This window comes from Gymnoscopelus braueri, assembly GCF_963280865.1.
Source record: "Gymnoscopelus braueri genome assembly, chromosome: 6".
In the NCBI taxonomy this organism is placed as follows: Eukaryota; Metazoa; Chordata; class Actinopteri; order Myctophiformes; family Myctophidae; genus Gymnoscopelus; species Gymnoscopelus braueri.
The window spans coordinates 35,600,896-35,622,911 of NC_137607.1; the positions used below are offsets into that span (position 1 = coordinate 35,600,896).

The 22,016-nt window shown below is 43.4% G+C and overlaps 3 protein-coding genes across 7 annotated transcripts in view; 1 reads left to right on the forward strand and 2 right to left on the reverse strand.

Moving 5' to 3' along the window:
- The window catches only part of clocka (clock circadian regulator a), a 52,253-nt gene extending 41,038 nt beyond the window's left edge, over positions 1-11,215 (forward strand). For all 5 annotated transcript variants that reach the window (XM_080431734.1, XM_080431733.1, XM_080431735.1 and 2 more), the window contains exons 21-24: positions 956-1,156; positions 3,033-3,214; positions 3,712-3,988; positions 4,945-11,215. In XM_080431734.1, the coding sequence (XP_080287860.1) occupies positions 956-1,156; positions 3,033-3,214; positions 3,712-3,988; positions 4,945-5,277 (993 nt within the window). In that variant the 3' untranslated portion in view covers positions 5,278-11,215. The remainder of the gene's footprint in view (positions 1-955; positions 1,157-3,032; positions 3,215-3,711; positions 3,989-4,944) is intronic.
- Positions 11,216-11,537: 322 nt separating this feature from the next.
- tmem165 (transmembrane protein 165) lies at positions 11,538-17,873 on the reverse strand. The gene is made up of 6 exons (XM_080429981.1): positions 17,472-17,873; positions 14,740-14,965; positions 13,847-14,022; positions 13,161-13,343; positions 12,895-13,000; positions 11,538-12,763 (listed from the first exon to the last, which is right to left on the reverse strand). The coding sequence occupies exons 1-6, from the start codon at positions 17,634-17,636 to the stop codon at positions 12,687-12,689; spliced, it is 933 nt and encodes a 310-aa protein (XP_080286107.1). The 5' UTR covers positions 17,637-17,873; the 3' UTR covers positions 11,538-12,686.
- Positions 17,874-19,000: 1,127 nt separating this feature from the next.
- Positions 19,001-22,016, reverse strand: srd5a3 (steroid 5 alpha-reductase 3). Its single transcript, XM_080430314.1, has 5 exons — positions 21,793-22,016; positions 21,474-21,610; positions 20,863-21,054; positions 20,247-20,375; positions 19,001-19,610 (listed from the first exon to the last, which is right to left on the reverse strand). Exons 1-5 carry the CDS (start codon positions 22,002-22,004, stop codon positions 19,351-19,353), a joined length of 930 nt encoding a protein of 309 aa, XP_080286440.1. The 5' UTR covers positions 22,005-22,016; the 3' UTR covers positions 19,001-19,350.

Here is a 22,016-nt window from a genome sequence, read left to right on the forward strand (position 1 = left end):
ATTTACAGAATCTATACTGAATGGTACAGTATGATGAATATTGCTATAATGAATAATGCAATAGGCCCCAGCCCAGTGAACACTGCACTCAGCACTCATTTCTTGTGTGGCATTGTGTGTGATTTCATTGCTGCTGTCTGTGGTTACTGTGTATGTATTGTGTTTGTCTGCCCTGGAGGTAGGAACAGCCTCATTGTTAGAGCTAGACCAATATATCTGTCTCGCCCATATGTATATCAGCCATCGGCATCGACAATTATGCAGAAGATACAAAAAAAAGAATACCAGATCTTCAAGATCACAACACTTTTGTGAGCTTTTAGATCGCCTGTTTTATAAAATATTGAATAGGGCATATGTGCTTAAATAAAGTAAAGTTTGTGTGTATTGTTTTTAAACGTTTACTTGTTCATTGTTAAGGTAATTTCAGACGGGAAGCGGCCGATGCGCCTATGTAATTCATTTTCAATGAGAGGCGGGCGATTGAGGCGGTGAGGCAGGCGGGCGCGGTCCCGTGAAATTCTCGCGCTCGTTTGTGCACACGCGCGTGGGCGGCAAGAGCTGGATTGTGGTGAGCTCTTCTTTTCCCCGCACCGCGCAAGAGGATAAAACTACAATGATCGCAGCGCGATCAACGCTGATCCGAGCGGTAACGCCCGAGTGGACCGCTTCCCGTCCGTAACGACCTTACAACTTAAGTTAAATATTGTTTTCATATATTGAAGTTTAATACAGTATATATTTAATTAAAACATTTTGTCTATCAAAAAGTTATTTGCTTATTTTTTGTAAATATAAACATTAGACGATCAAATTATTTTTAGACTAAATATCCAGCAAAACATCGGTAATCAGTGGTCGAGGACTCTAGGACTCACCAAGATGGCATCAGCCTTGAAATGAAAAAAATTGAGAAGCACAACTCTCCTCACGTTGCTGTTTTTGTTGTTGTCAGATGTTCCTGCAGCCTGGATCTGGAGGTCTGACTCTGGGCACGGTGCAGATGGCCCAGGGGAGCGCCGTGGTGCAGCAGCAGGGGGCTACGCTCACCATGCAGGGCCAGGTGGTCTCTGCTGGAGCTCTGCAGAGCAGCTTACAGCAACAACATGCTGTCCAACAGCAACAAGCCCAGACCCAGCAGCAGACCCTGTCACAGGTCAGAACAACACTGCAGCACTGCAACGCAACGCTTTTTACTCTTCAATTTTTTAATATAAACAGAAGGGGAAAACATATTTTCAGGTCAGGATACCAATTTGATCCAATCAGGAGAGAACTCATACATCCTGTCCTTATTTACAGTACGATGTCCTTTTAATGACTGGGTGTTTGAATGTGTTTTTTTACCTGTAAAGCACTTTTTGACAGTCACTGGCAATATATCCTGACGTGGGCTTCATCCTACCGTACGCTGAGATCTCACGTCTGGTCGAGACCAGTTGTTGACGTTGGCTGCGCCCGTTTATTCCATTCTAGACCTGCGGAGTAGCATTGTCTGACTGTCTGACAGGCATCTGGACACATAATCCACTCCTAAATGTATATCTACACTAATAAATAATCCCTGTGAAAATATAACATTTTATAAAGTAATTTAAACAAACTGCTTTAACAGTCATTCGGTTAAGCTTGCAGATCTGGCTGCATGGCTATTTTAAAATAGCAGATCTGCAAGCTCACAACGGGTCGCATCGCGACGCGTTGAGCTTGTAGATCTGCTATTTTCAAAATATACGAGTGCTTTTGCTTCGGGAGTCCCGCGGTCGGGGCTCCCGACCATCTTTTCATGGACAGTGAGGTCTACAAACTTACAGTAGCTTGTCCTATGGTATGGAGTTATGTCATAGAGAGTTATATAGGCTACAACCTGGTTGGGTTAAGGATATAAACCTGACGATCGAATCTCTTATTAACGTGGCAGCACGGGATCACTGCCGCCCGTCCGAGTCTCATGGGGAATATCCTACATGACTGCTTGTGCACTGCTCGGTATGGGTTAAATAAATAAATATACAAACCCCATTCATGGCGATGTGATTGGTATCATAATATGTCATTCATGTAGGCTACAAGCCTACGTGACAAAGATTGTACCGCTACGGATTACATGAAAGACGTGTGTGTGTGTGTGTGTGTGTGTGTGTGTGTGTGTGTGTGTGTGTGTGTGTGTGTGTGTGTGTGTGTGTGTGTGTGTGTGTGTGTGTGTGTGTGTGTGTGTGTGTGTGTGTGTGTGTGTGTGTGTGTGTGTGTGTGTGTGTGTGTGTGTGCGTGCGTGCGACTTGACAGGCAGCGAGGCGAGCCGGTGAAACTCTTTCTTTTCGGTTCTTCATGTCGTAAAATCGGGGTGTTTCCAGAATATTTAAGGGCGTGTTATTTAAATGACGCTCGTTTTCAGACGTGAGATTTATCAAAGCTCCGACCTGATGTACGCCAGGATTGGCTGTGTAGGATTCGTTGATAAATGTGACTTCGACGTTGGTGTACGGCCGAATATATGGAAAAATATAAGCCGGTTTATACGCTCCGTTGATAAATGAGGGCCACTGTCTGTGAAAGGTGCTTTATAAATAAAATGTACTTACTTACTAAAAAGCTGACAAATTGTCTTAGTGGGGTTCTCTCTTCTGATTGGATGAAATTGGTATCCCAGCCTAAAAATGTATTTTCTGTTTACTAAAGAGCTGGAGAGACCCCTGTTACTGAAAAAACACTATAGCAATGATTACTATCGGAACATACAGCTTTAACTTTTTCACACACACACACAAGCACACGCATGCTGCAGTAGAGCTTGCCTAGTTTACCGGGATCCCCCGGGACTCTAAACTTGGTCTGCTAGTATTTCTACACCAAATCTCTTCACCAAAAATAGTTGATCTACAAGCTCACAACACGTTGGCGTTGCAAGATCAGCTATTTTCGCAGAATGTTTGCCCCAGAATAGGGACGCTAGGGTTCCAAGTGGCTAACTCCCATCCTCTGATGCGTGCGACATTGACTTTCTTTCCTGGTTGTGTGTGCGTTTTTCTCAGCGGTCGCCTCTCACACTGCAGCCTCAACAGAACGTGTTGCCCGCCTCCCTCTACAACACCATGATGATCTCCCAGCAGAGTCCGGCTAACGTGGTCCAGATTGCCACCAGTCTTGCCCAGAATAACAGCCCCAACGCTCCCACCGTGGCTACATTTGCCCAGGACCGCTCTGGTCAAATCAGGTATGCATCAGCACCCCCACACGCTCAGGGCGGCCCACGGTTTATTTTTAGGTCTTAGGTTTTGTTTAAGTTCTACAAATGCCTTCTAAATCAGTAGTTCTCAAACTATTTCGTAATTCTAAATTGTGCAACACTTTCAAGATTTCAATTTTTAATTTTTTTTCAAAAATAGCTGATTTACAAGCTCGTATATCTGCTATTTTTGAATAGCCAATGCAAAAATCTGAAATGACACAGATGCTTTCCCTTAATGGGTTAATTCTATTCTATTTTGAAGAAGCATTACCTCTCCTTTGGCTGTCATCAGTCTCCCAAAAAATACACACAACCCAGAATGTAGGTTCCCCCCTCTATCCCAATTGGAGAATGACTTCAGCCAGACATTCCTCATGCGCTGGCTGGCACAGCGCCCGAACGAAGTCTGGAGAGAAAAGTCTGTTTAGGGTGGCGACCTGACCACGCTGTCCCCATTCTTGTCTCTCCCTGCCCCGGCCCAGGTTTCCTGCCACTCCCCAGCTGCTCACCAAGGTGGTGACGAGTCCCATGGCGTGCGGGGCGGTCATGGTGCCCACCACCATGTTCACCATGGGCCAATTGGGCCAGATGATGACGGCCTTCGCTCCTCAGCAGGGCCAGTCCCAGACCATCAGCATCTCCCAGCAGCCCCAGCAGCAGCAGACGCAGCAGCAGCAGGACCAGGCAGGGCAGACGCAGGTCACAGCTCTGCAGCCGGGACAGGCCCAGCTGGCCCAGCCGCAGGCCCAGTTCCTCCAGGTCAGTGCTTCTCAAACTTTTTCATGCCCAGCACCCCCAAATATAACGGGTATTTAGCCGCGGACCCCCAAAAGATTTTTTTGACCAGCGACCCCCATAAGAGAAGTCTTGTGTTTTCAGACAAAGATTTTCTAGATTTTTTCACAGTTTCGTAAAGAATTTTGCCAACATTTTCAAAAATAGCAAATTTACAAGCTCACAGCACGCCATTATGCGAGATAAATGCCAATTTATCAATAGCCGAAGTATGGCAAACTAACAAGCAAAAAGGCTGCGTGGCCCCCTGTTGTTGCTGCTTGGTTACACAGATTTTTATGCCACAGTATGTTAACTCATTTTGCTGGGGGGCCCCTTGGAACCTCCCAAGGACCACTCTGGGTCACCGGACCCCACTTTGAGAACGACTGCTCCAGGTAACGGGACAAAGCTCACATCACTTTGTCACATCACAGGTTTACAGGTGTAAAAGGTTATATATCGTACAAGCACCCTACGTTTGCAGTTTCAAGAAAAGGAAAAGAAAATAATTGAGAAAGAAAGAAACAATGGGGGGGAGTCAGATATGTGAAATTCTGTCATGTATGTAGAGTCCCCTGTATACATGGCACCCATTTAAGATGTGGGACATGGTTTCAGCTATTTGTTCATGGCCATGATGTATACAGTGAGGGGCATGGTTGCCTGGAAACCAGATGGAGAGGTTAAGTTTAGATGGTAAAACCTGCAACCTCGCTTTCAGAGTAAAGATAACAATGCATTCGTCTAAAGCAACATTTTTGAGCACAGAGTGCGAGACAGAATGGTCCGCAGCAGACACACACACACACACACACACACACACACACACACACACACACACACACACACACACACAAAATGGTAACCACATTCTTTCTGTTAAGGTATTGTACTATAAATGAAGTGAATTAATTCATTGTAATGAATGAATGCTCCAGGCTCCTCGGCTGCTCCATGGAAACCAGTCCACACAGCTGATCCTGCAGGCGGCCTTCCCGTTGCAACAGCAGGGCACGTTCACTGCCACGTCGCAACAGCAGCTGCAACAGCAACAACAGCAGCTTCAGCAGCAGCAGCAGCAGCTGCAACAGCAGCTACAGCAGCAACAACAACAGCAACTTCAGCAGCAGCAGCAACTGCAACAACAACAACAACAGCAACAACAACAACAACAACAACAGCACCAACAACAGCAGCAACATCAGCAACAGCAACTGCAGCAGCAGGCCTCTCACAGGCCGGACGAGCGATCAGTCACGCAGCCACAGTAAAAGCTGTCATCGAGCCAAACCCAGGCGCCGGGCACGTTTTTTGTTTTGTTTGTTTATTCGTTTTTTACGATGGAGGAGACTCATTCGGAGTTGTGCTGAAAGCACAGTACTGAGACCCGCGTTTGGAGAAACGCTGGGCGTCTGTCCGCCCATACCGCCCCCGCCTACCCCGATCTTTTGCACTTAACTCCATGTGAGTACAGTGCGCCTTCAGTGTGTCTCGGAGTGGCTCCGGCTCGCCACCCCGGCTCCAGAACCTGCCGGGCCAAAGGCGACACCTACTCTCTCTGAGATGACGGGGGGTTGGTGGCATGATCCCCTGTGCCAGGCTGAGCTCATCGCCCTCCCTCCCCCACCCATTGGCCCTTGACAGTGTGAGTGTGCGTGCGTGGCGTGGACGCTCTGGTCAAGCCTCAACAGGAATAATTTATGCAGAGCTGTCCAGTAAACATGCACCGGAGCTTTCTGTCCACGCTTCAAAGAAGTCCCTTCGAACCAGCAGACGGCATGCTTTCTGGGTTTTTTATGTTATAATATCTCCCACAATTTTTTATTTTGTTTTCCCCCTTCTTTCATGTCAAAGTAATTATGGGTCAGAAAATATTTTTAAGATTGTCATGTAGATTGAACTTTTAACTGTACAGAACATTTACGTGTAAGATAATGTGTAAATATATGGAGAAAAAGAAAGAGAAACTAATATTTTATATGATGCATGAACAGAAAATAAGTGTAGTCTGTTATTTGTAGCTTTGAAAATGCTTCTTTCTTTTCTAGTGCTCAGAGAAAAAAAGAAAGAAGCTAACATGCTCCATTGCTGATGTTCTCTGACGGATTTCCTGTTTTCTCTGAGGGGATGTGTTATGCCTGATTTATACTTGGTTGCGCATCGTGTCATGCACCGAAAAATAGCCGATCTACAAGCTCACAACGTGTCACACCGTGACACGATGTGAGCTTGTAGATGCAATTTGTTGATGTCGTCACCGGAACGCAACTAAGTAAATCAGGCTTTAAATGTTTGCATAGCAGACGATGCCAATGCTGCTGGTTGTGTCACAGTTTGTTCAATCCTCACAAACATCCATGTATCCAACCCCCCCCCCCCCCGCCCCAACACATACACACACACACACACACACACAAACGCTAGAAGCACTTTGAGACGCTTTTGGAATCTCGCTAAGCTTTACGCCGCAAAACAGGCAGAGGAGTTTAACTCGCCGTTCAAGTCGGTAATTGAATCTGTCACTGATTCAGTTAATGAAGTGAGTCCAGTCTGCCGGGGTAGGTGTGTATCCCGTGAAAACATTGCCAAGTTAAACTTTGTTTTTTTTTATGCCTCATTTTTCCTTGTAATATTGACTTAACTAATTGTTCTTCAATTCTTCTCTTTGATTTTCTTACCCATATAATGCATGAACATCAGCACAGTACCCTTTTCAAGAGCTTCAGTTGTATTAGGGTTTTGATATACCCAGGCCCATACAGAGGTATTGTTAGTGGTTATACCTCATTACAAAGATACTACAATATGGCTTTGAGATGTGGTATGGAGATAGCAGCCAAATCAGCATTTAAAAAAAAATCTATCACAGGATAGGTTAGGCTACATAAATGTTAATGTCATCTGTAACTTTTTGAACCACCTGGAGTACTTGCTTAAAAAAAATCTGAACTTTTCAAAAGTACAAAGTACATTTTCTTTGTACCGTAACATCAATGCATTGCTGTTTTGACACTTGGACATTTTCAATAACCAAAAAATATTGATATATGCAGATGTACAAGCTCACAACGGGTAACATCGCGATTCGTTGTGAGCTTGAAAATCTACTTTCTTTCCTATATTTGAAATGGGGCTTATGGCTTAAAGTGGTTCATTTATAATGTCCTTTTTCCCTTCCTAGAAATGTAATGGGAGTCAAAAGTACAATATTTGTCTTTGAAATGTAGTGAAAAGTGCCCAAAAATACAAATACTCAAGTAAAGTACAGAAAATGTACTTACTCGATAAGTACGTTTACACTAGTCGAGTAAATGTACTTCTTTACTGTCCACCACTGTCAGTGTCACAGACCTACAGTAAGTGTACATCCCACCCACCATCATGTTGGAGCTCTGAGGGGAAATGGGTAAAAGCAGATAGCCCTTCCCATGAGGTGGCTGTGATCTCCTACCTATCAGGTTGTATTTATTCTCTTGACAATTTGCTGCAGGGACAGACTGCTCAGTTTACCCAATTTACAAGCAGGGCACAACAGAAGCCATACCTGTTCCTCTTAACTAAGTAACATAAAGCCATTGAAGACATTCTAAATGTATCCCCCTCAATTGTTGCTTCCTTCTTTGGCATACTGAGTGAACCCCCATGGGTATCGTACACGCATGCATGCACTCACACATGCACAGCACACACACATGTTTGTATTACTATACTTGTGGGGACATCCACCTTTTAGATTCTTTTTAAAGATTCTACCCCTAATAGGTGAGCTTGTAGATCAGCTATTTTCAGTGCATGACACCGGCCCTAAGTATAAATCAGGCTAAGTATAAACCAACCCCTAAATCTAATATCATTGTAACCAAAAATAACTAATAATTATGAGTACCAAGAAAATTGTCCCCTCAAATTCTACTATACTTTGGGGGACATACAGTTTGGTCCTCAAGTATAGTATTAAGCGCACACACACACACACACACACACACACACACACACACACGCACACGCACGTCGCCTCTTACCAGGTCATAGTATCAATCTGGGACTGAGTGTCAGGGAAGAAATATTCTCCCATGTTTTCAACAACGGCGGCCGCATCTGGCTCTGCATAACATACCCACAAGCCCAGGGGAAGGCTAACTTTGCGTTTATGTATGGGTTTTGATTAGGTGTTTTTGCCTGTATTAAAGTTTGCCTTGGTGGAGGATGGAATGGTGTTCTGAGATGTCATGGAGTTTTCCGTGGGAGTTTATTGCAGCTGTCGTATGCATTATGTGTACATTATGTGTACTCCCCCTTTTCAATTCTGTAAGGGCTACCACTTGGTTGGCAAGTAGCTTGCCTCATAACGCAAGTGTTTCTGGGGGAACAAGACGCTTGTGTTTCTTTTCTTAATTTACGTGGAACATGGTTCTCTGTGGAATGGCACTTTAGATATTGGAGAATGTTCAATTTAGTGCAAAGGTCACGGTTTACAGGTTAAGCCAGATTTCAGCTCCGCTGCGCGCACAGCAGAAATAGGCGACCGACAAGCTCACAACGCGTCACATTCGCGACACTGTCATACGCAACTTCTCATTCTCACCAGATTAATTTGGATGTTTTTGACAATCATTTCAGAGCGCGTCTGGTTTTGTATTTGAATAATAATAGCGCCCGACCCGTTCAAATCGCTATTGGTCTCTTTATGATGGAAATGGTTTGCATGTTGCTTTGTGTTTGGAGTTTTGTGGTGGGAAGTCGTTGGTTGTGCTGTGTAGTGCTGTTCAAGTGGAATGTTGTAACTTCTTTTTGGAGCTGCTTTCAGCCCGTCATCGGCCAACAGGGCTTTAGCCGATCAGTGTCAAAATGTTGCATTGTGTCGTAGCGAAGCCACCACATTCATTCATTTATTGTTCACGTTTCAACTAAATCAGTGGTTCTCAAACTTTTTATTTTATTTCAAGGACACCCCATAGCAACTCTGAGAGTACGGGTCCATTTGGTTCCATTTTGTACACTTTCAGAGTTACAGACCTGTAAGGATAAATTTGGAACCCCCTCAAGGAACCCTGAGGGTCCCTGGACCACACTTTGAGAACCACTGAACTAAGCAAATCATCAAAATAAACCAACTTCAATAACCAACCTCACAAACAAATGGTGCCTCCTGCTGGGCTGTTGGCTGGCTGTGTTGCATTGGCTGCATATTGTTAGATCTCACAATATGGACCTTTTAGTCAGTAAACAGCCATTCGTTTCAAATGTACTGTGGTGCTATAATGCATATCAGTACTAACTAATGTCACAGCACATTAGTTAGTTACAGAAATATAACCTTGAGTGATCATAGATGATCACTGTTCTGAACAGCATACTCTGGACTGGGCTAGGTAGTGCAATACCTGAATGAATGTAATTAAATATCATTATAGTACTTATAGCATGGGAGAGATGTACAGCGACAGAGGCGTTTGCACAATGTATTATCTATTAAATATAACCATAAAGCATAGACATAGCTTATTTTTCTATGGCCAAAATAGACCTCAGCTATAGATAAAACTATGACGTCAAACACTGTAATTGCGCTGCAGTATACGCCGTGCAAACACACAAAGACCATGATGTTCCAATAATGTGTTTTCCAGTGAAGGATTTTAAACAAACTGTGACATACACACATGATGACTGTTGAATTCATTTGCCCAAAAAACAACAAGAGTTGGTTTCTTCTCACCTTCCTGGTTATTGCAAAAGACACTCATTTCAAACTGGTCTATATTTTAAAAATATTTTAAAAAATATTTGTATTTTCAAACTGATGAATTATAATTCTTCACTCCCAATTTTAATTATTTTCATTTGTGGAAGGATATTGATTGATGGATATACTTTTTTTTATACCAAAAAGACCACACAATGATAATTTTATTGTTTACCCAGTAGGGAAGAAGAAGGAACAAAAAGTCTTAAAATGAAAAGTGTCAATCTTGGATTTCAAAAAATGTATTGGGATTTTCCAACACTGTAAGAAAAAAATAAGATGCAGGAGTAATGATTAATTTATACACTGTTGTAGGCTACGACAGTGTCCCTCGCTGAAATTAGCAGATCTACCATCTCACAACGTCTCGCATCATGAAGCTTGTGAGCTTGTAGATCTGCTGTTTTTGGTGAGGCAGACCGTCATACGACTGAGTATAAATCGGATTTTAAAGATGAGGGAAAATGTTTTGTATCCAAAGAGGAGGATGGTTTATGGCACTTGTTTTGGAACGCCCTACAGTATGTGTTTGGAACGCCCTACAGTATGTGTGAGGAGACTTATGTTCAATGTTCTTGTAGTTCTGATGTACACACTAGAAACTCTGAATGTCTATCGGTGTTCTCTCGTCTCTCCATCATTTAACCTTTTTGTGTGGCGTTCTCGTTTGGCTCATGAAATCGACCAGCACAGTGCACGGCGCAAATAAAGAATCTGGTACACCTAATCTAACTAAATAGATTATAAAAAAGTAATTGGTAATTCAATCATGTAATCTGTTAATCTATCAATATTTTGGGCATGTTCATGATGTAAGGTGAATAGAAGGTGAAAAGTGGTGAACATTTAGCTGATCTACAAGCTGGTGCCTGCAGATCTGTTATTTTCTATCATTTGGTTAATTGAAACAGTAATTGATAGAAAGAAAATAATCTATAGTTTGCAAATCTGAAGTTAAGACTATAGCAAATGTTGACACAGGCGGGCTGTGATTTCACCAGCCCTCTGCTGCCACCCGCTGTTCACCTGTAGGACATGCACTGTGACTAAATTGTGAGGGTTTGTAGGTATTAAGTTGTGTAGCCAGAATAACTCTGGTACCAGTCACAGGAATCACACGAGAACAAACATTCAATTTGTAGCCATGTCATATACACCCCCCTGGTGTGGAATGGATCATCAAATCTAAGTGAACCATGCACTGTAGGAATTTGACAAAAAAACGTACGAACACCCCCCTGCAATTGTTGCACTGTACTGCTTATTTCAATAGCCAGACCACCATTCTTAAATGAAAACATAATGGATCCTTTTAAAGCAAATGTATTGGACATTTGCTCCCCTTACTCAAATTTGAAAATAATACTTAAGTATGAAAACATAATCTCTGTTCTGTTTATTTTGTCAGCCACAGAATCCCTGTTCTGTTTGTTTTGGCAGCCACAATGAAGACTTGACTTAAAGAGTGACTCATCACTTATGCTTAATTTATGCTCAGTTGTAAGACTGTCACATGTAGAAAAGAGCCCTATTGCGATCTGATATTTTTGTGCACCACATCAAGTAGTTCACCCAGAAAAATACGTATTTTCCATCAATTACACACATGAAGCCTTGAATTCATGGAGTTTTTAGTTAGTCACATTCCTAAGCCAAGATGCACGTCATCAAATTTTTGACTGGAATGTGACAAAAACCAAATAATGTGTGTAATTAATAGAATGTTTTGGGTGAACTACTCTTAAATATTGATGGAGTTGAACAGTTATTGTCTTGGATGCAGTCGACACAAGACAGATGTTTATTGAGCAACATAGTGTCAGGCATTGGATCAATCAACTGTACATCCGTATCACAGAATTCAGACATGTTTTCACAGCTGGGCACAACCTATCAAATATTGACAGTGTAGCATCACCCTGCACATTTAAAAATATCCCCCACTCATACCTTGTCTACAGTACAAAGAAAAACACGAAAGAAAAACAAATGAAACTCATCTCCGTGCTCCAAAGTTGTAAATAAATACAAATCACTTTTAGAGAAAGGTGAGACTAAGCGGTCTCATCAGGGACTCATTTTTAAAAGGCCATCCTTGTGTCGGCAGTGAAGTACGATTATGAATATAAAATAAATCAAATACATTTTTCACTGCTTCACATAAAAAAGAAAAATACTTCAGAATTTGTGGAAGGATGTCTGCTGCTGCCAGTTAGGCCAGACTATGAACACCACTGAAGCACCATTTTGGGTACACGACTGGCATTTATGGATTTACATTCATCTAATCTAATAAATATAAAGGGGTGGGAAAGTAGGACCACTTATTAGAGTTTTTAAAGCCACAGTGGCTAGAAGTGCCATACCCTTTACCAAAAAATGAGGTTAATTTAATGGTGGTCAGCGAGAGAGAACAGGTTGTAATGCATAACTATTCTAATCTTCAACCGTTTTATAATGTTTGGAAGAGATAGTCGATAATAGTTCAAAGTGATCTTTAGCAGCTCCCAGTCCCCCCACCCTCTGCTTCAATAAGCCTACAGTCACCTGACCGCTCTTGGACTTGTGCTGAAGGGGCGAATGAACGTAGTCGGCTTGTATAAGATCATAAACGAGGCTTTGGAAAACAAAAACTAAACGGACCCAATAAACAATATGCAAACATTGTTTCTAGTGTGAGGGAGGCATGTCCGCTTCTGTCAAGGACAGAAAAAAATGTAAAGTTGAAGGGTCGCAGACACACTAGTCTTCTCTCTCCTCGTACACACACACTCCTCTCTCTCGCCGTACACACACACACACACCCACTCACCCTTATGAGTGCAGCTCTCATCCACACACCACACACACAGTCAAGAGTACAGCCTCTTTACAGAAACAGAGTTGCGCTTTACAATTATGTACAAAATGAGCCTGAAAGTCTTTTTTGCTTGATCAAAATCCAGCGTCCGGCTTGATGAAAAGGGCAGAGAAGGCAAAGGCCAGGAATACGATCCCTCCAATGATTGTAACTGAGGAGATAGAGACACAAAAAAAATCATTTCCACAAAAGTACAACTAGCATTGTAACTGAATGAACCACTTCCAAGCTTTTTAGCTGCGTAACACAAGCCATAAAATCCATGAATCATCACTATCTTACCAGTCCTGACAGAGATCTTCTGGGCAATCATTCTTCCTCCAACCACAGCCAGTCCTGTGCACAAAGCGTGTCCAAGCGTACCTCCCACTGCCACTCCAAAAGGATCCTGGAAAAACAGTATTTATTTAGTCAGAGAAAGCTTTTTCCATTAACCCCTTTCAACCTGGTGTCCCTGTTTTGGGCACGTCATTATTGGCTTTATAGGGCTTAGCGGCTGTGAGATTAAAACGACATGGAGCCCGACAGAGGTCAGGCTGTCGACTGACCTCTCTGGCGCCCAGGATGATGGTGGTGAGCTGCGACCGGTCGCCCCACTCTGCCATGAAGGTGAGGGTGAGCGCCTGGAGGAAGATGGGTGAGATGAAGCTGTGCCACTTTCGCCCAGATTGGGTGGTCCCCGTGCCGGCTTCCACGTCCGCTGTCCCGTTGGCCAGCTTAGTCCGCTGGTACTGTGGCGGTCAAAAAGACGAGACACGGCAATTTCTATCAAACCAGTGTGAAACTTAAGGATCTCTCTGTGCTTATCGTTGCTGTCGGACAGAAACCTTGTATGTGTGTCGTGCAAAAGTAGCAAAAACAGCCGATCTAGAAGCTCACATCGCAACGCATCGTGAGCTTGTTATTTTTGCTACTTTTTAAAGATTTTGAAAGTGAAAGTTATGTCTGTCTGTGGGCTACACACATATTTAACCCATGAAAATATATTTACAATAGCTTATGACTGAATAACTACATTGGATCCAATGTAAATGGACATTTTCCATTTCCCGAAAAGTAACAAATTGGACATACAAGGTTTCCACCCGACAGCAACAAGATGTATGTCTGTACCAAATGTTTGGTCATGGGTGGTATGGCATACTTTAAGGGTTTAAAACCCCCCCCCAAAAAACGAGCTGAGACACAGCTATGAACACCTCTAGGACGTCCCTGTGAGTACCAAACCGCATACCTCCTCATCCTTTTTCTTGATCTCCGCCTGCACCTCCTCCAGCTCCTCCTGCCCCTCGTCGGGACTCATCTTCAGGCCCTCCCTCAGCATCCGCACCCCGAAGATGGCAAACAGAGCCGTGGACACGTAGTAGGTGTAGATTCTGGGGATGATGGTGGTGGCATAGCCAAACAGCACTGAGAGGGGGAATCCAAACAAATGTAAAATATTAGAGGTAAGAGACAGAGGTAGTAATATTAACCACATAGACCCTAGCATCCTTACTCGCATGCCCATCTACAAGCTCACAACGACTCGCAGTGTGACGTTAAACCACATGAACCCTTGTATCTCTATTCAGGACATGTAATAATAGAACATTTGCTATTATCGACAAAGATTTGGTGTACTATTAGCCTCGATCTCCAGGCTTTTATTGTTTAGTGTTGCTAAAAAATAGAAGCCTGGCCCAGCGCGTCGGTGTACTCGGTATAAGGAAGTGTTTCACTTCCCAACCAACCAGAGTGCAGTGGGCGTCGCTCGTAATGTTGTGTTAACGGGGCGGGGGTTGACGGACAGATCGGTGAACCAATGGGATCAGCCGCAGTCTCTCGCCGGCTCTTTACAACCGCCCCTCTATACACGAAATCAGGAGCGTTGGGGCAGTCTAGTGTACTATAGACTGAAAAAAAAAAAGAGAGACACCAAGAACCGGGCCCAGGGAGACATAGGGGTTTAAGTGGTTAATGATCTACAAGCTCATAAAGCGTTGTGAGCTTGTTGATAGGCTATTTTCACCAAAGAGATTTGGTGTAGAGTGACCAAGTATAGAGCCCTGGGAGACCCTGGTCAACAAAAAATTAAGTGACTCAAGAATAGTTGGGTTCAGCACAGAAGAACTAACTTGTACCAACCTGAAAGGCAGGTCATGAGGCCCAGTGCCAGCATGGCTCCCGCCAGCACGGTGAGCCGGTTGTACCGCATGGCCATGATGGCAGCAATGAAGAACGTCTTGTCTCCCAGCTCCGACACGATGATGACAGAGATGGCCGCCACGAAGGCGTGAATGAAGCCCATGTTCTGTTTGCCGGGGTCATCTTCACTAACCACCGGCCCTATGGGATGGGGACTAGGCACCTTCTGAAAGAAAAACACTCCATTTAAACAGCAGACATTTGTTATGGAAGAGACCACTGGTTTTCAACCTATGGAATGATAATATATCATTAATTCATTCCCAATCGATTGACTGATCATTACAATACACATGCTCTGAAAATGCATGTGGCCCAGCGGGCCCACCCAACTGGTCAGATGGGTGGGCTGCGAGCGCTTTTGAGATTTTCGAGTGGGCCCTGATCCAGAAAAGGTTGAGAACCACAGGAATGGAACATAAAGTTTGCTTAAAAGTGAAGGTTCTTCAAGGATAGTGAACACAATTTCGCCCCCATCTGGCTGAGTCAGGTTACAGATGCTCTAGTCCAGAGTGCAAATTCGGAATAAGCTTTAAGCATGAACTCTAGTCAACACCGGGTACACAATTATAATTTAGGCACTTAGCAGACGCTCTTAATCCAGAGCCATCAAATGCATGGAATTAGTAATCTAGGATTGTAGGTAAACCAAGACAATCACATAGAGTGCAGAGAGAATAGTGTAGTGCCTCAAAAGAACTAGGATACCAACTGTAAACAAGCATAAACCTAGCATCTGTCTAAACAACATGCCATCTGAATCACATTCACATCACACACGTCAGTCAAGGCCGGGTTCAGTCAAATTGAGGCAGGTGACATCACAAATGTCACCCTGACGTGTCCTTTTGACATGGACTCAGATGTTAGATTCAGGTAATAAGACTAGACATCAGACCCATGTTGTACTGTCTGCCCTGCCCAGGCTGCCCTAGCATGTGTCGCTAGCCTATCTGCAGCAGGCAGGCATATAATATACGACGATGTCGCTTGCCGACAAAGAACCGATCACAAGCTACTAGCTAGACGACCTGTTCTTCTCCACAAGCGACAGACACCGCCGCACGATTAAGTCTAGTTACAGTGAGCCGTCATTGACCACTTGAACCCCCAGCATCCCTCTTCTGTTGTGAGCTTGAAAATCGGCTATTTCTGGCCAACAGATGTGCTGTAGAGTGGGAGTGGGGGGCAGAGTGCAAGTACAGTTGCAACTCAGGTCCGTATAATGCTGTGTTCACACTTCTACAGATACAAAGCGCTGTAGCTTTGCATCTTTGTAGCTTAAGTTGAAACCAGCTCAACATTTTTGTAACTTTGTAGCAGCTACAAACACTGGATGTATCTTTGTTTTTAATAAAAACAAAGATACCATTCTTTTTCAACAGAAGCCAAACACTTTTTATCTTCATGTCGCTGGCTTCTGTTGAAAAAGAATGGTATGGTAGCCTGTACCTTATGTAGCTGCCAGTGTGAATGGTGAACGCAGCATTACTAAGGTTACGCACGCGATAGTGACTCCTAGAGCAGTGGTTCGGTTCTCAACCTGTGGCTCTGGACCCCCAGGGGGATGGGGGTCGGGTATGGGGGGAGGTCCCCAGATGACAGTGAAGTGACAATTTCAGTAAAAACCATTACTGCATCCAAAGTAATCAACAAAAATATACTACAAAAACTGGTCAAACATGGGCCAAATAATAAATATAAGAAAATAGCCGATCTACAAGCTCAGGCGTTGTTAGCCCCTTTCGGGACCCTGTTTACCTTTTTTGTATTTGGGAAGTAGCCCCTTTCGGGACCCTGTTTACCTTTTTTGTATTTGGGAAGGCGGTATACCAGGGTCCCTTGTTGGTTAGAACACGCTCTCTCGTACCGGCGGCTACCACTGTCTGGTCTCGGGCGTACAGCTCGTCGCTTAGAAGTTGCAGATATTTCTCAAAGGTACCAACAAGAGCAATACTAACACGCGAGAAAGCGGCATCAAAAAGCGGGGATCAGCGATGCCGTTTAACATTTTTAATAATTTAGTAAACCTTAAGCTCCTTTCTCACACTCTGCTCCTGCAGCTCCACTTCCCATGTCCCGCCTCCCCGCGTTGTGATTGTCATGCAAGCGTGTAGGAGCTCGCCAATCAGAGGCAGTAACGTAGGACGCGCAGCTTGTCAGTCACCGCGGGGGGGCGGAACATGGGCAGTGGAGCAGAGTGTGAGAAAGGAGCTTAAGGTTTACTAAATTATTAAAAATGTTAAACGGCATCGCCGATCCCCGCTTTTTGATGCCGCTTTCTCGCGTGTTAGTATTGCTCTTGTTGGTACCTTTGAGAAATCTCTGCAACTTCTAAGCGACGAGCTGTACGCCCGAGACCAGACAGTGGTAGCCGCCGGTACGAGAGAGCGTGTTCTAACCAACAAGGGACCCTGGTATACCGCCTTCCCAAATACAAAAAAGGTAAACTGGGTCCCGAAAGGGGCTAAGGCGTTGTGAGCTTGTAGATCAAATATACATTCAAACTAAATTGAATGCCTCAACTCATGGACCTACATTCCAAGTGCTTGTCAGGGTGGGGGGTCCCCAGTTCAAATATGATTATTTTGGGGGGTCCCCAGTTCAAATATGATTATTTTGGGGGGTCATCACGGCCTGAAAAGGTTGAGAACTAGTGTCGTGTACAGTACCTCCTGTTGGGGCTGCTCTGGGAGCGCCTTATTGCCGTGTTGTTCCTCCGGGATGGCAGAGACCAGTCCGGCTGACAGCAGCACCGCGGCGGCCAGCAGCGGCAGCAGGACGCCGATCACACTCCTTCCATCGGCTCCTCTGCCAGACACCATGAGAGCAGGCATCTCTCAACAACAAAGCTGCTACACGGGGATCGACCACGACGCAACCCCCACCGCTTCTCTCACTAATTAAAGCGAATTACAGAGTTTGCGGCGTTAATTATCAGCTGTCTCTTGTGAATCATTTGACATCGTTTGCTAACTTCATGCTACTGAGGTAGATTTGTTGTTTATTTTTGTTGTTTTATTTCCTCCAGAAGCTGCTCTTCAGCGATGCTTCTTCCCATGGAGCGGAACTAAAGGCAGAGGAAAACCTGCTGGTTGGACGGGGAGAGGAAAGCAGCCTCGTGATTGGAGCGTCGGAAGGGTGACGTGTACGTTGCGTTTTTGACGCAAGTGCTGTGTGTAACGTTGATTGACTGAGCCCGCTGTCAATCTTGTGATGTCATGGAAAATGTGTTCAAGCTTGAGAGACTCTCAAAATAAAGGAAACTGTACGTAGGAACTGTACAGTCAGGCGTGGTTTATACTTCTTCGTACGACGGTGTCGCGCAGGCCGCCTATACACAGACTCACAATGCGGGATTATTAGGATTTATTTATTTTTTTGCTATTATTTTGACTGTGAAGTAGTGAAGTCTGACTAGTGTGAAAAGTGTAAAACGTCTTTGAATGCATTAATTATTGATTTATCAGTACTAGTACTTAGATTGACTATTAGAATGAGTCTGAACAATACAGTAATGTAAACAATCCATTATAACTATGGGAATGGGACAATAACCATACAATTACAAGTTTTTCCCATAGGGTTTTCCTGTGTTAATTGGGGAAATCAGTGTCAAATGTTGCCCTCTAGTGGTTGTACAGTCAAAGCTAACCTAGAATGAATTGAATTCATTCTAGGCTCATTATCAATCTCATGACAATGTATTTTGTATTTCTCAGTTGAAATAAATAGTATTCTTTATCGGTTAGTGATGAGATGCTAGTTATAACCTTTCTTCCCCTTCTCAAAGAAGTCTGACTCCCAAATTCACATAATTCTGTCACTATCAGAACAGTCTGAAAATGAGGCAGTATTTTGCTCTGTTTACTAAAACTGAATTGACTGAATGTATCTTCCTGGTGTCCTGGGATATCTTTTTTTCTGGGCACAATTGTACCAAAATGTACTGGTGGAGGTTGATAACCACCATTGCCACAAAAGGTGAGCCAACAAACAGAGAAACCAAAAACAGTGAAATAATAAATAAAGAATTCAATTGTCAAGTTCCTGTTATGACTATGAAAAATACCTTATTAGGGGACACTGTAGTAGTTAATGGCTTAGCCACACTTAGCACACCTTGTTCAATTACCAGCTTTGTTGCAATCGTCCCGGTTGGGATCTGTTTTGACAGTGCAATTATCTGAAGACAAAACCATTTGAAAACAAAAAGCATTAATTTATTCAGGAAAGGGTTTCTACTGAGCATGCATACTCAGCAATGCCCTGCCTCACGTTCATATGTTTATTTACACACATTCACATTTTGGAGTCCAGCACAACCAGGCTTTTTCTCTCTTGACAGCTCTTAGCAAACGGATGACAAGCGGGCAAGGGCAAGGCATTCGTTGAGAACAGAAATAGTGTTATTTGTTCGTTTTTCTGCCACAAAAAGAATCCATATTGGTCCAGGAACCTTTCTGCCATTTGGTTCACATTGTTCTTTTCCCATTTGGTTCACATTGTTCTTTTCCCAATAAGGAATGCATGAAAGGATGGCGTTACAAGTTACAATACAAAAGGTATAAATGCATGGCGGTGTCTTGGGTAGGAGTCAAATTTGCTAATGTAAAACTCATGACAGAGCTGTGCGGCCAGGGCCTGGTTGAAGAGCACGTAGAGGACAACCAGCCACCAGGTGACAGACAGGCCTCCGGACACCAGGCTCAGTGACACGTAGACCAGAAGCTCTGCAAAGTAGTGGGGGCACGACACAAACTCGAACCCGCCTCCGCTTGGCATCCTGTGAGCCAGTGTCTCCACTGTTCCTGTTGAGAAAGAGCCACTACGTTTAATAACATTACTGTTTGCAATGTCAGAACTAAAAAGAAATAAAAAAGATACTGTATACAAAGAGTTTGTCCTGGTTTGGTCTCTCTATGTTCATGCCAAAAAAAAAGCAGAATCAGAATCAAAGAAATAAAACAGAAATCCAAGTCTAAGAAAGAAAAACATGAATAGGAAGTCTGATGACTGGGTCATTATGTTAGTACACAGGCTTTGGTTGAAAGAGAGTTGAAAAAGAGTTTGCAGAATCATGTGGATATCAGCAGTGTTCAGAGTGCTTCCCTAACCATGAAATATTTCTAGAAACTGTGCTGAATCTGGCACTAAAATTCTAAACATTTATAGGATACTACACTTCCAGATGTAAATAGTAATAGTATTTACTTTGTTGTACGACCAAAATAAATATTTTAAAAATATAATATTCTTGTTATTTTGGAAAATGTTTGGACATTTTCGGCTCTAATGACATGCCCAAAAATAGGGACAGCAGGGTGAAAGTGGTTAAGAAGTGCAGGTGCTGGATGCCAGCAGCAGTGTTATTAGCCATTGGTGCATACTGGAAGAGCTGTGCCATTCAGCTACTAAAGCAGTGCAGTGAAGCTCTGTGGGTTTACCTGAGCTTCCTGTGCGAAGCCGGGCTAGTTGGACCAAAGAGCGGTGTTGCAGTAACGAGGCACCGATAAAAAGCATGATTCCCCCAACATGAAGCCAACCCAACTGTGGGAGGGGGACCTCAGGAGCTCCTGAACAGGGAATAGAAGCATATTCACTATATTTGTCAGATTAGGTGCCTAGCTGAGAATCTATGTGCTTGCTTTCTGGTCCATTGAGACTGGGGGCCAGAAGCCACACAGTGATTCCAATTGAATTCTGGCCATGAGGCCATGCATTGCTAGTGGATAGAATTGTTACAATATTAGGCTATTAATAATAATAATCTACATTGTAAGTATATTTGATTAGATTTAATATATTTTTTTAATTTAAAACAACAACTCAAAAAAGTATCATGAGTTAAAATCCAGAGGATAGCACTTTAAAGCATTACTAAAACACTTATTTCCAAAGTAGTCCATGATGCAATCAAACAAAACATATCAATATTGTGAAGCACTTCCACCTATGCATAAAGTTGCGATACAAATAAAGTTGGCCACTAACTTTATACAGTATCGATCATGGAGAATCACCATATTCTACACTGAGAGACGAGTATGTTTTTGGTCTCACCTTGTCCAGCTCCCTGGTGATCTGAGCAGAGGGCCGTCAGCCCCAGTATGATGTAGTAGCCCAGACCGAACGCATACTGGACCACATGAATGACCCCGTCAGAGAACACACTCACACACACACACTCCAACAGTCTCCTGACGGAGTGGAGCCACAGCAGCAGCTGCACGAGCAACGTAGACGCCTGTGGAACTAAAAAACACAACGACAATGTTCTACAAACAGAACAGAAACACAGTCACACTGTACACACTTTAGATCAGTGGTTCTCAAACTGAGACTCAGGGGGTCCCCAGCAAAATAAGGAACAGTTTAGCCTCTTTAACCCTATCATATACCTGAGCTACTCAAAAATAGCTGCGCCTCACGATGCGACACATTGCAAGCTTGTAGATAGTACAATAAATTGTGGGAAGATGTGGAATAATTTTGATTTTTTTGAACACAAATCTTCTTTTATGGTGGTCCCTGGCACAACATCTTTTCAGATGGGGGTCTGTACATATAAATTTGGGGGTCCTTGACATGAAAATGTATGAGAACCACTGCATTAATTAGATGCCACTAAATGATGAATTAAATTATGTAATGCTGTAATGTGTTGAACCTACCTTGACTTATTGTCCTCGGCACACCGGTCAAGAATCCCAGTATGTCAGTCAACCATACTGGGTAGGGATGGTTGACATACAGGGCTATAAGGACACCATTCCACACAACAGACACTGCATAGAAGTGCAAGAACCATCTGATGGTTGACAACACAGAGATTTGCAATTAAATCTTATTTGTACTCAATCATGTCTGTGTAATATATATAATAATATAACATATGTGAGTACTTTTTCCACCACTGCATGTGGATCTTTTAAGAAAAACAATAAAATTAACATTAAAAACGGGGCTTCAAGTGATTACATTAAAAGTCACCTTTTGGGGACATCGAAGACATGCAGCCAGCTGTCCCGTTTGATCTGTTGCTTTGTTTTCCCATATCGAATCAGATCCTCAAATAACAGATACACGCGCGATCTCTCCGCTCTTTTTGGCAGATACAGCGAGAGTTTATGGACGCAAAATGCCAAGAGAAAACATGCGGTTAAACATGACCAGACAGCATTAACCACACTGTAGTAACTCATGCTGACCGCCCC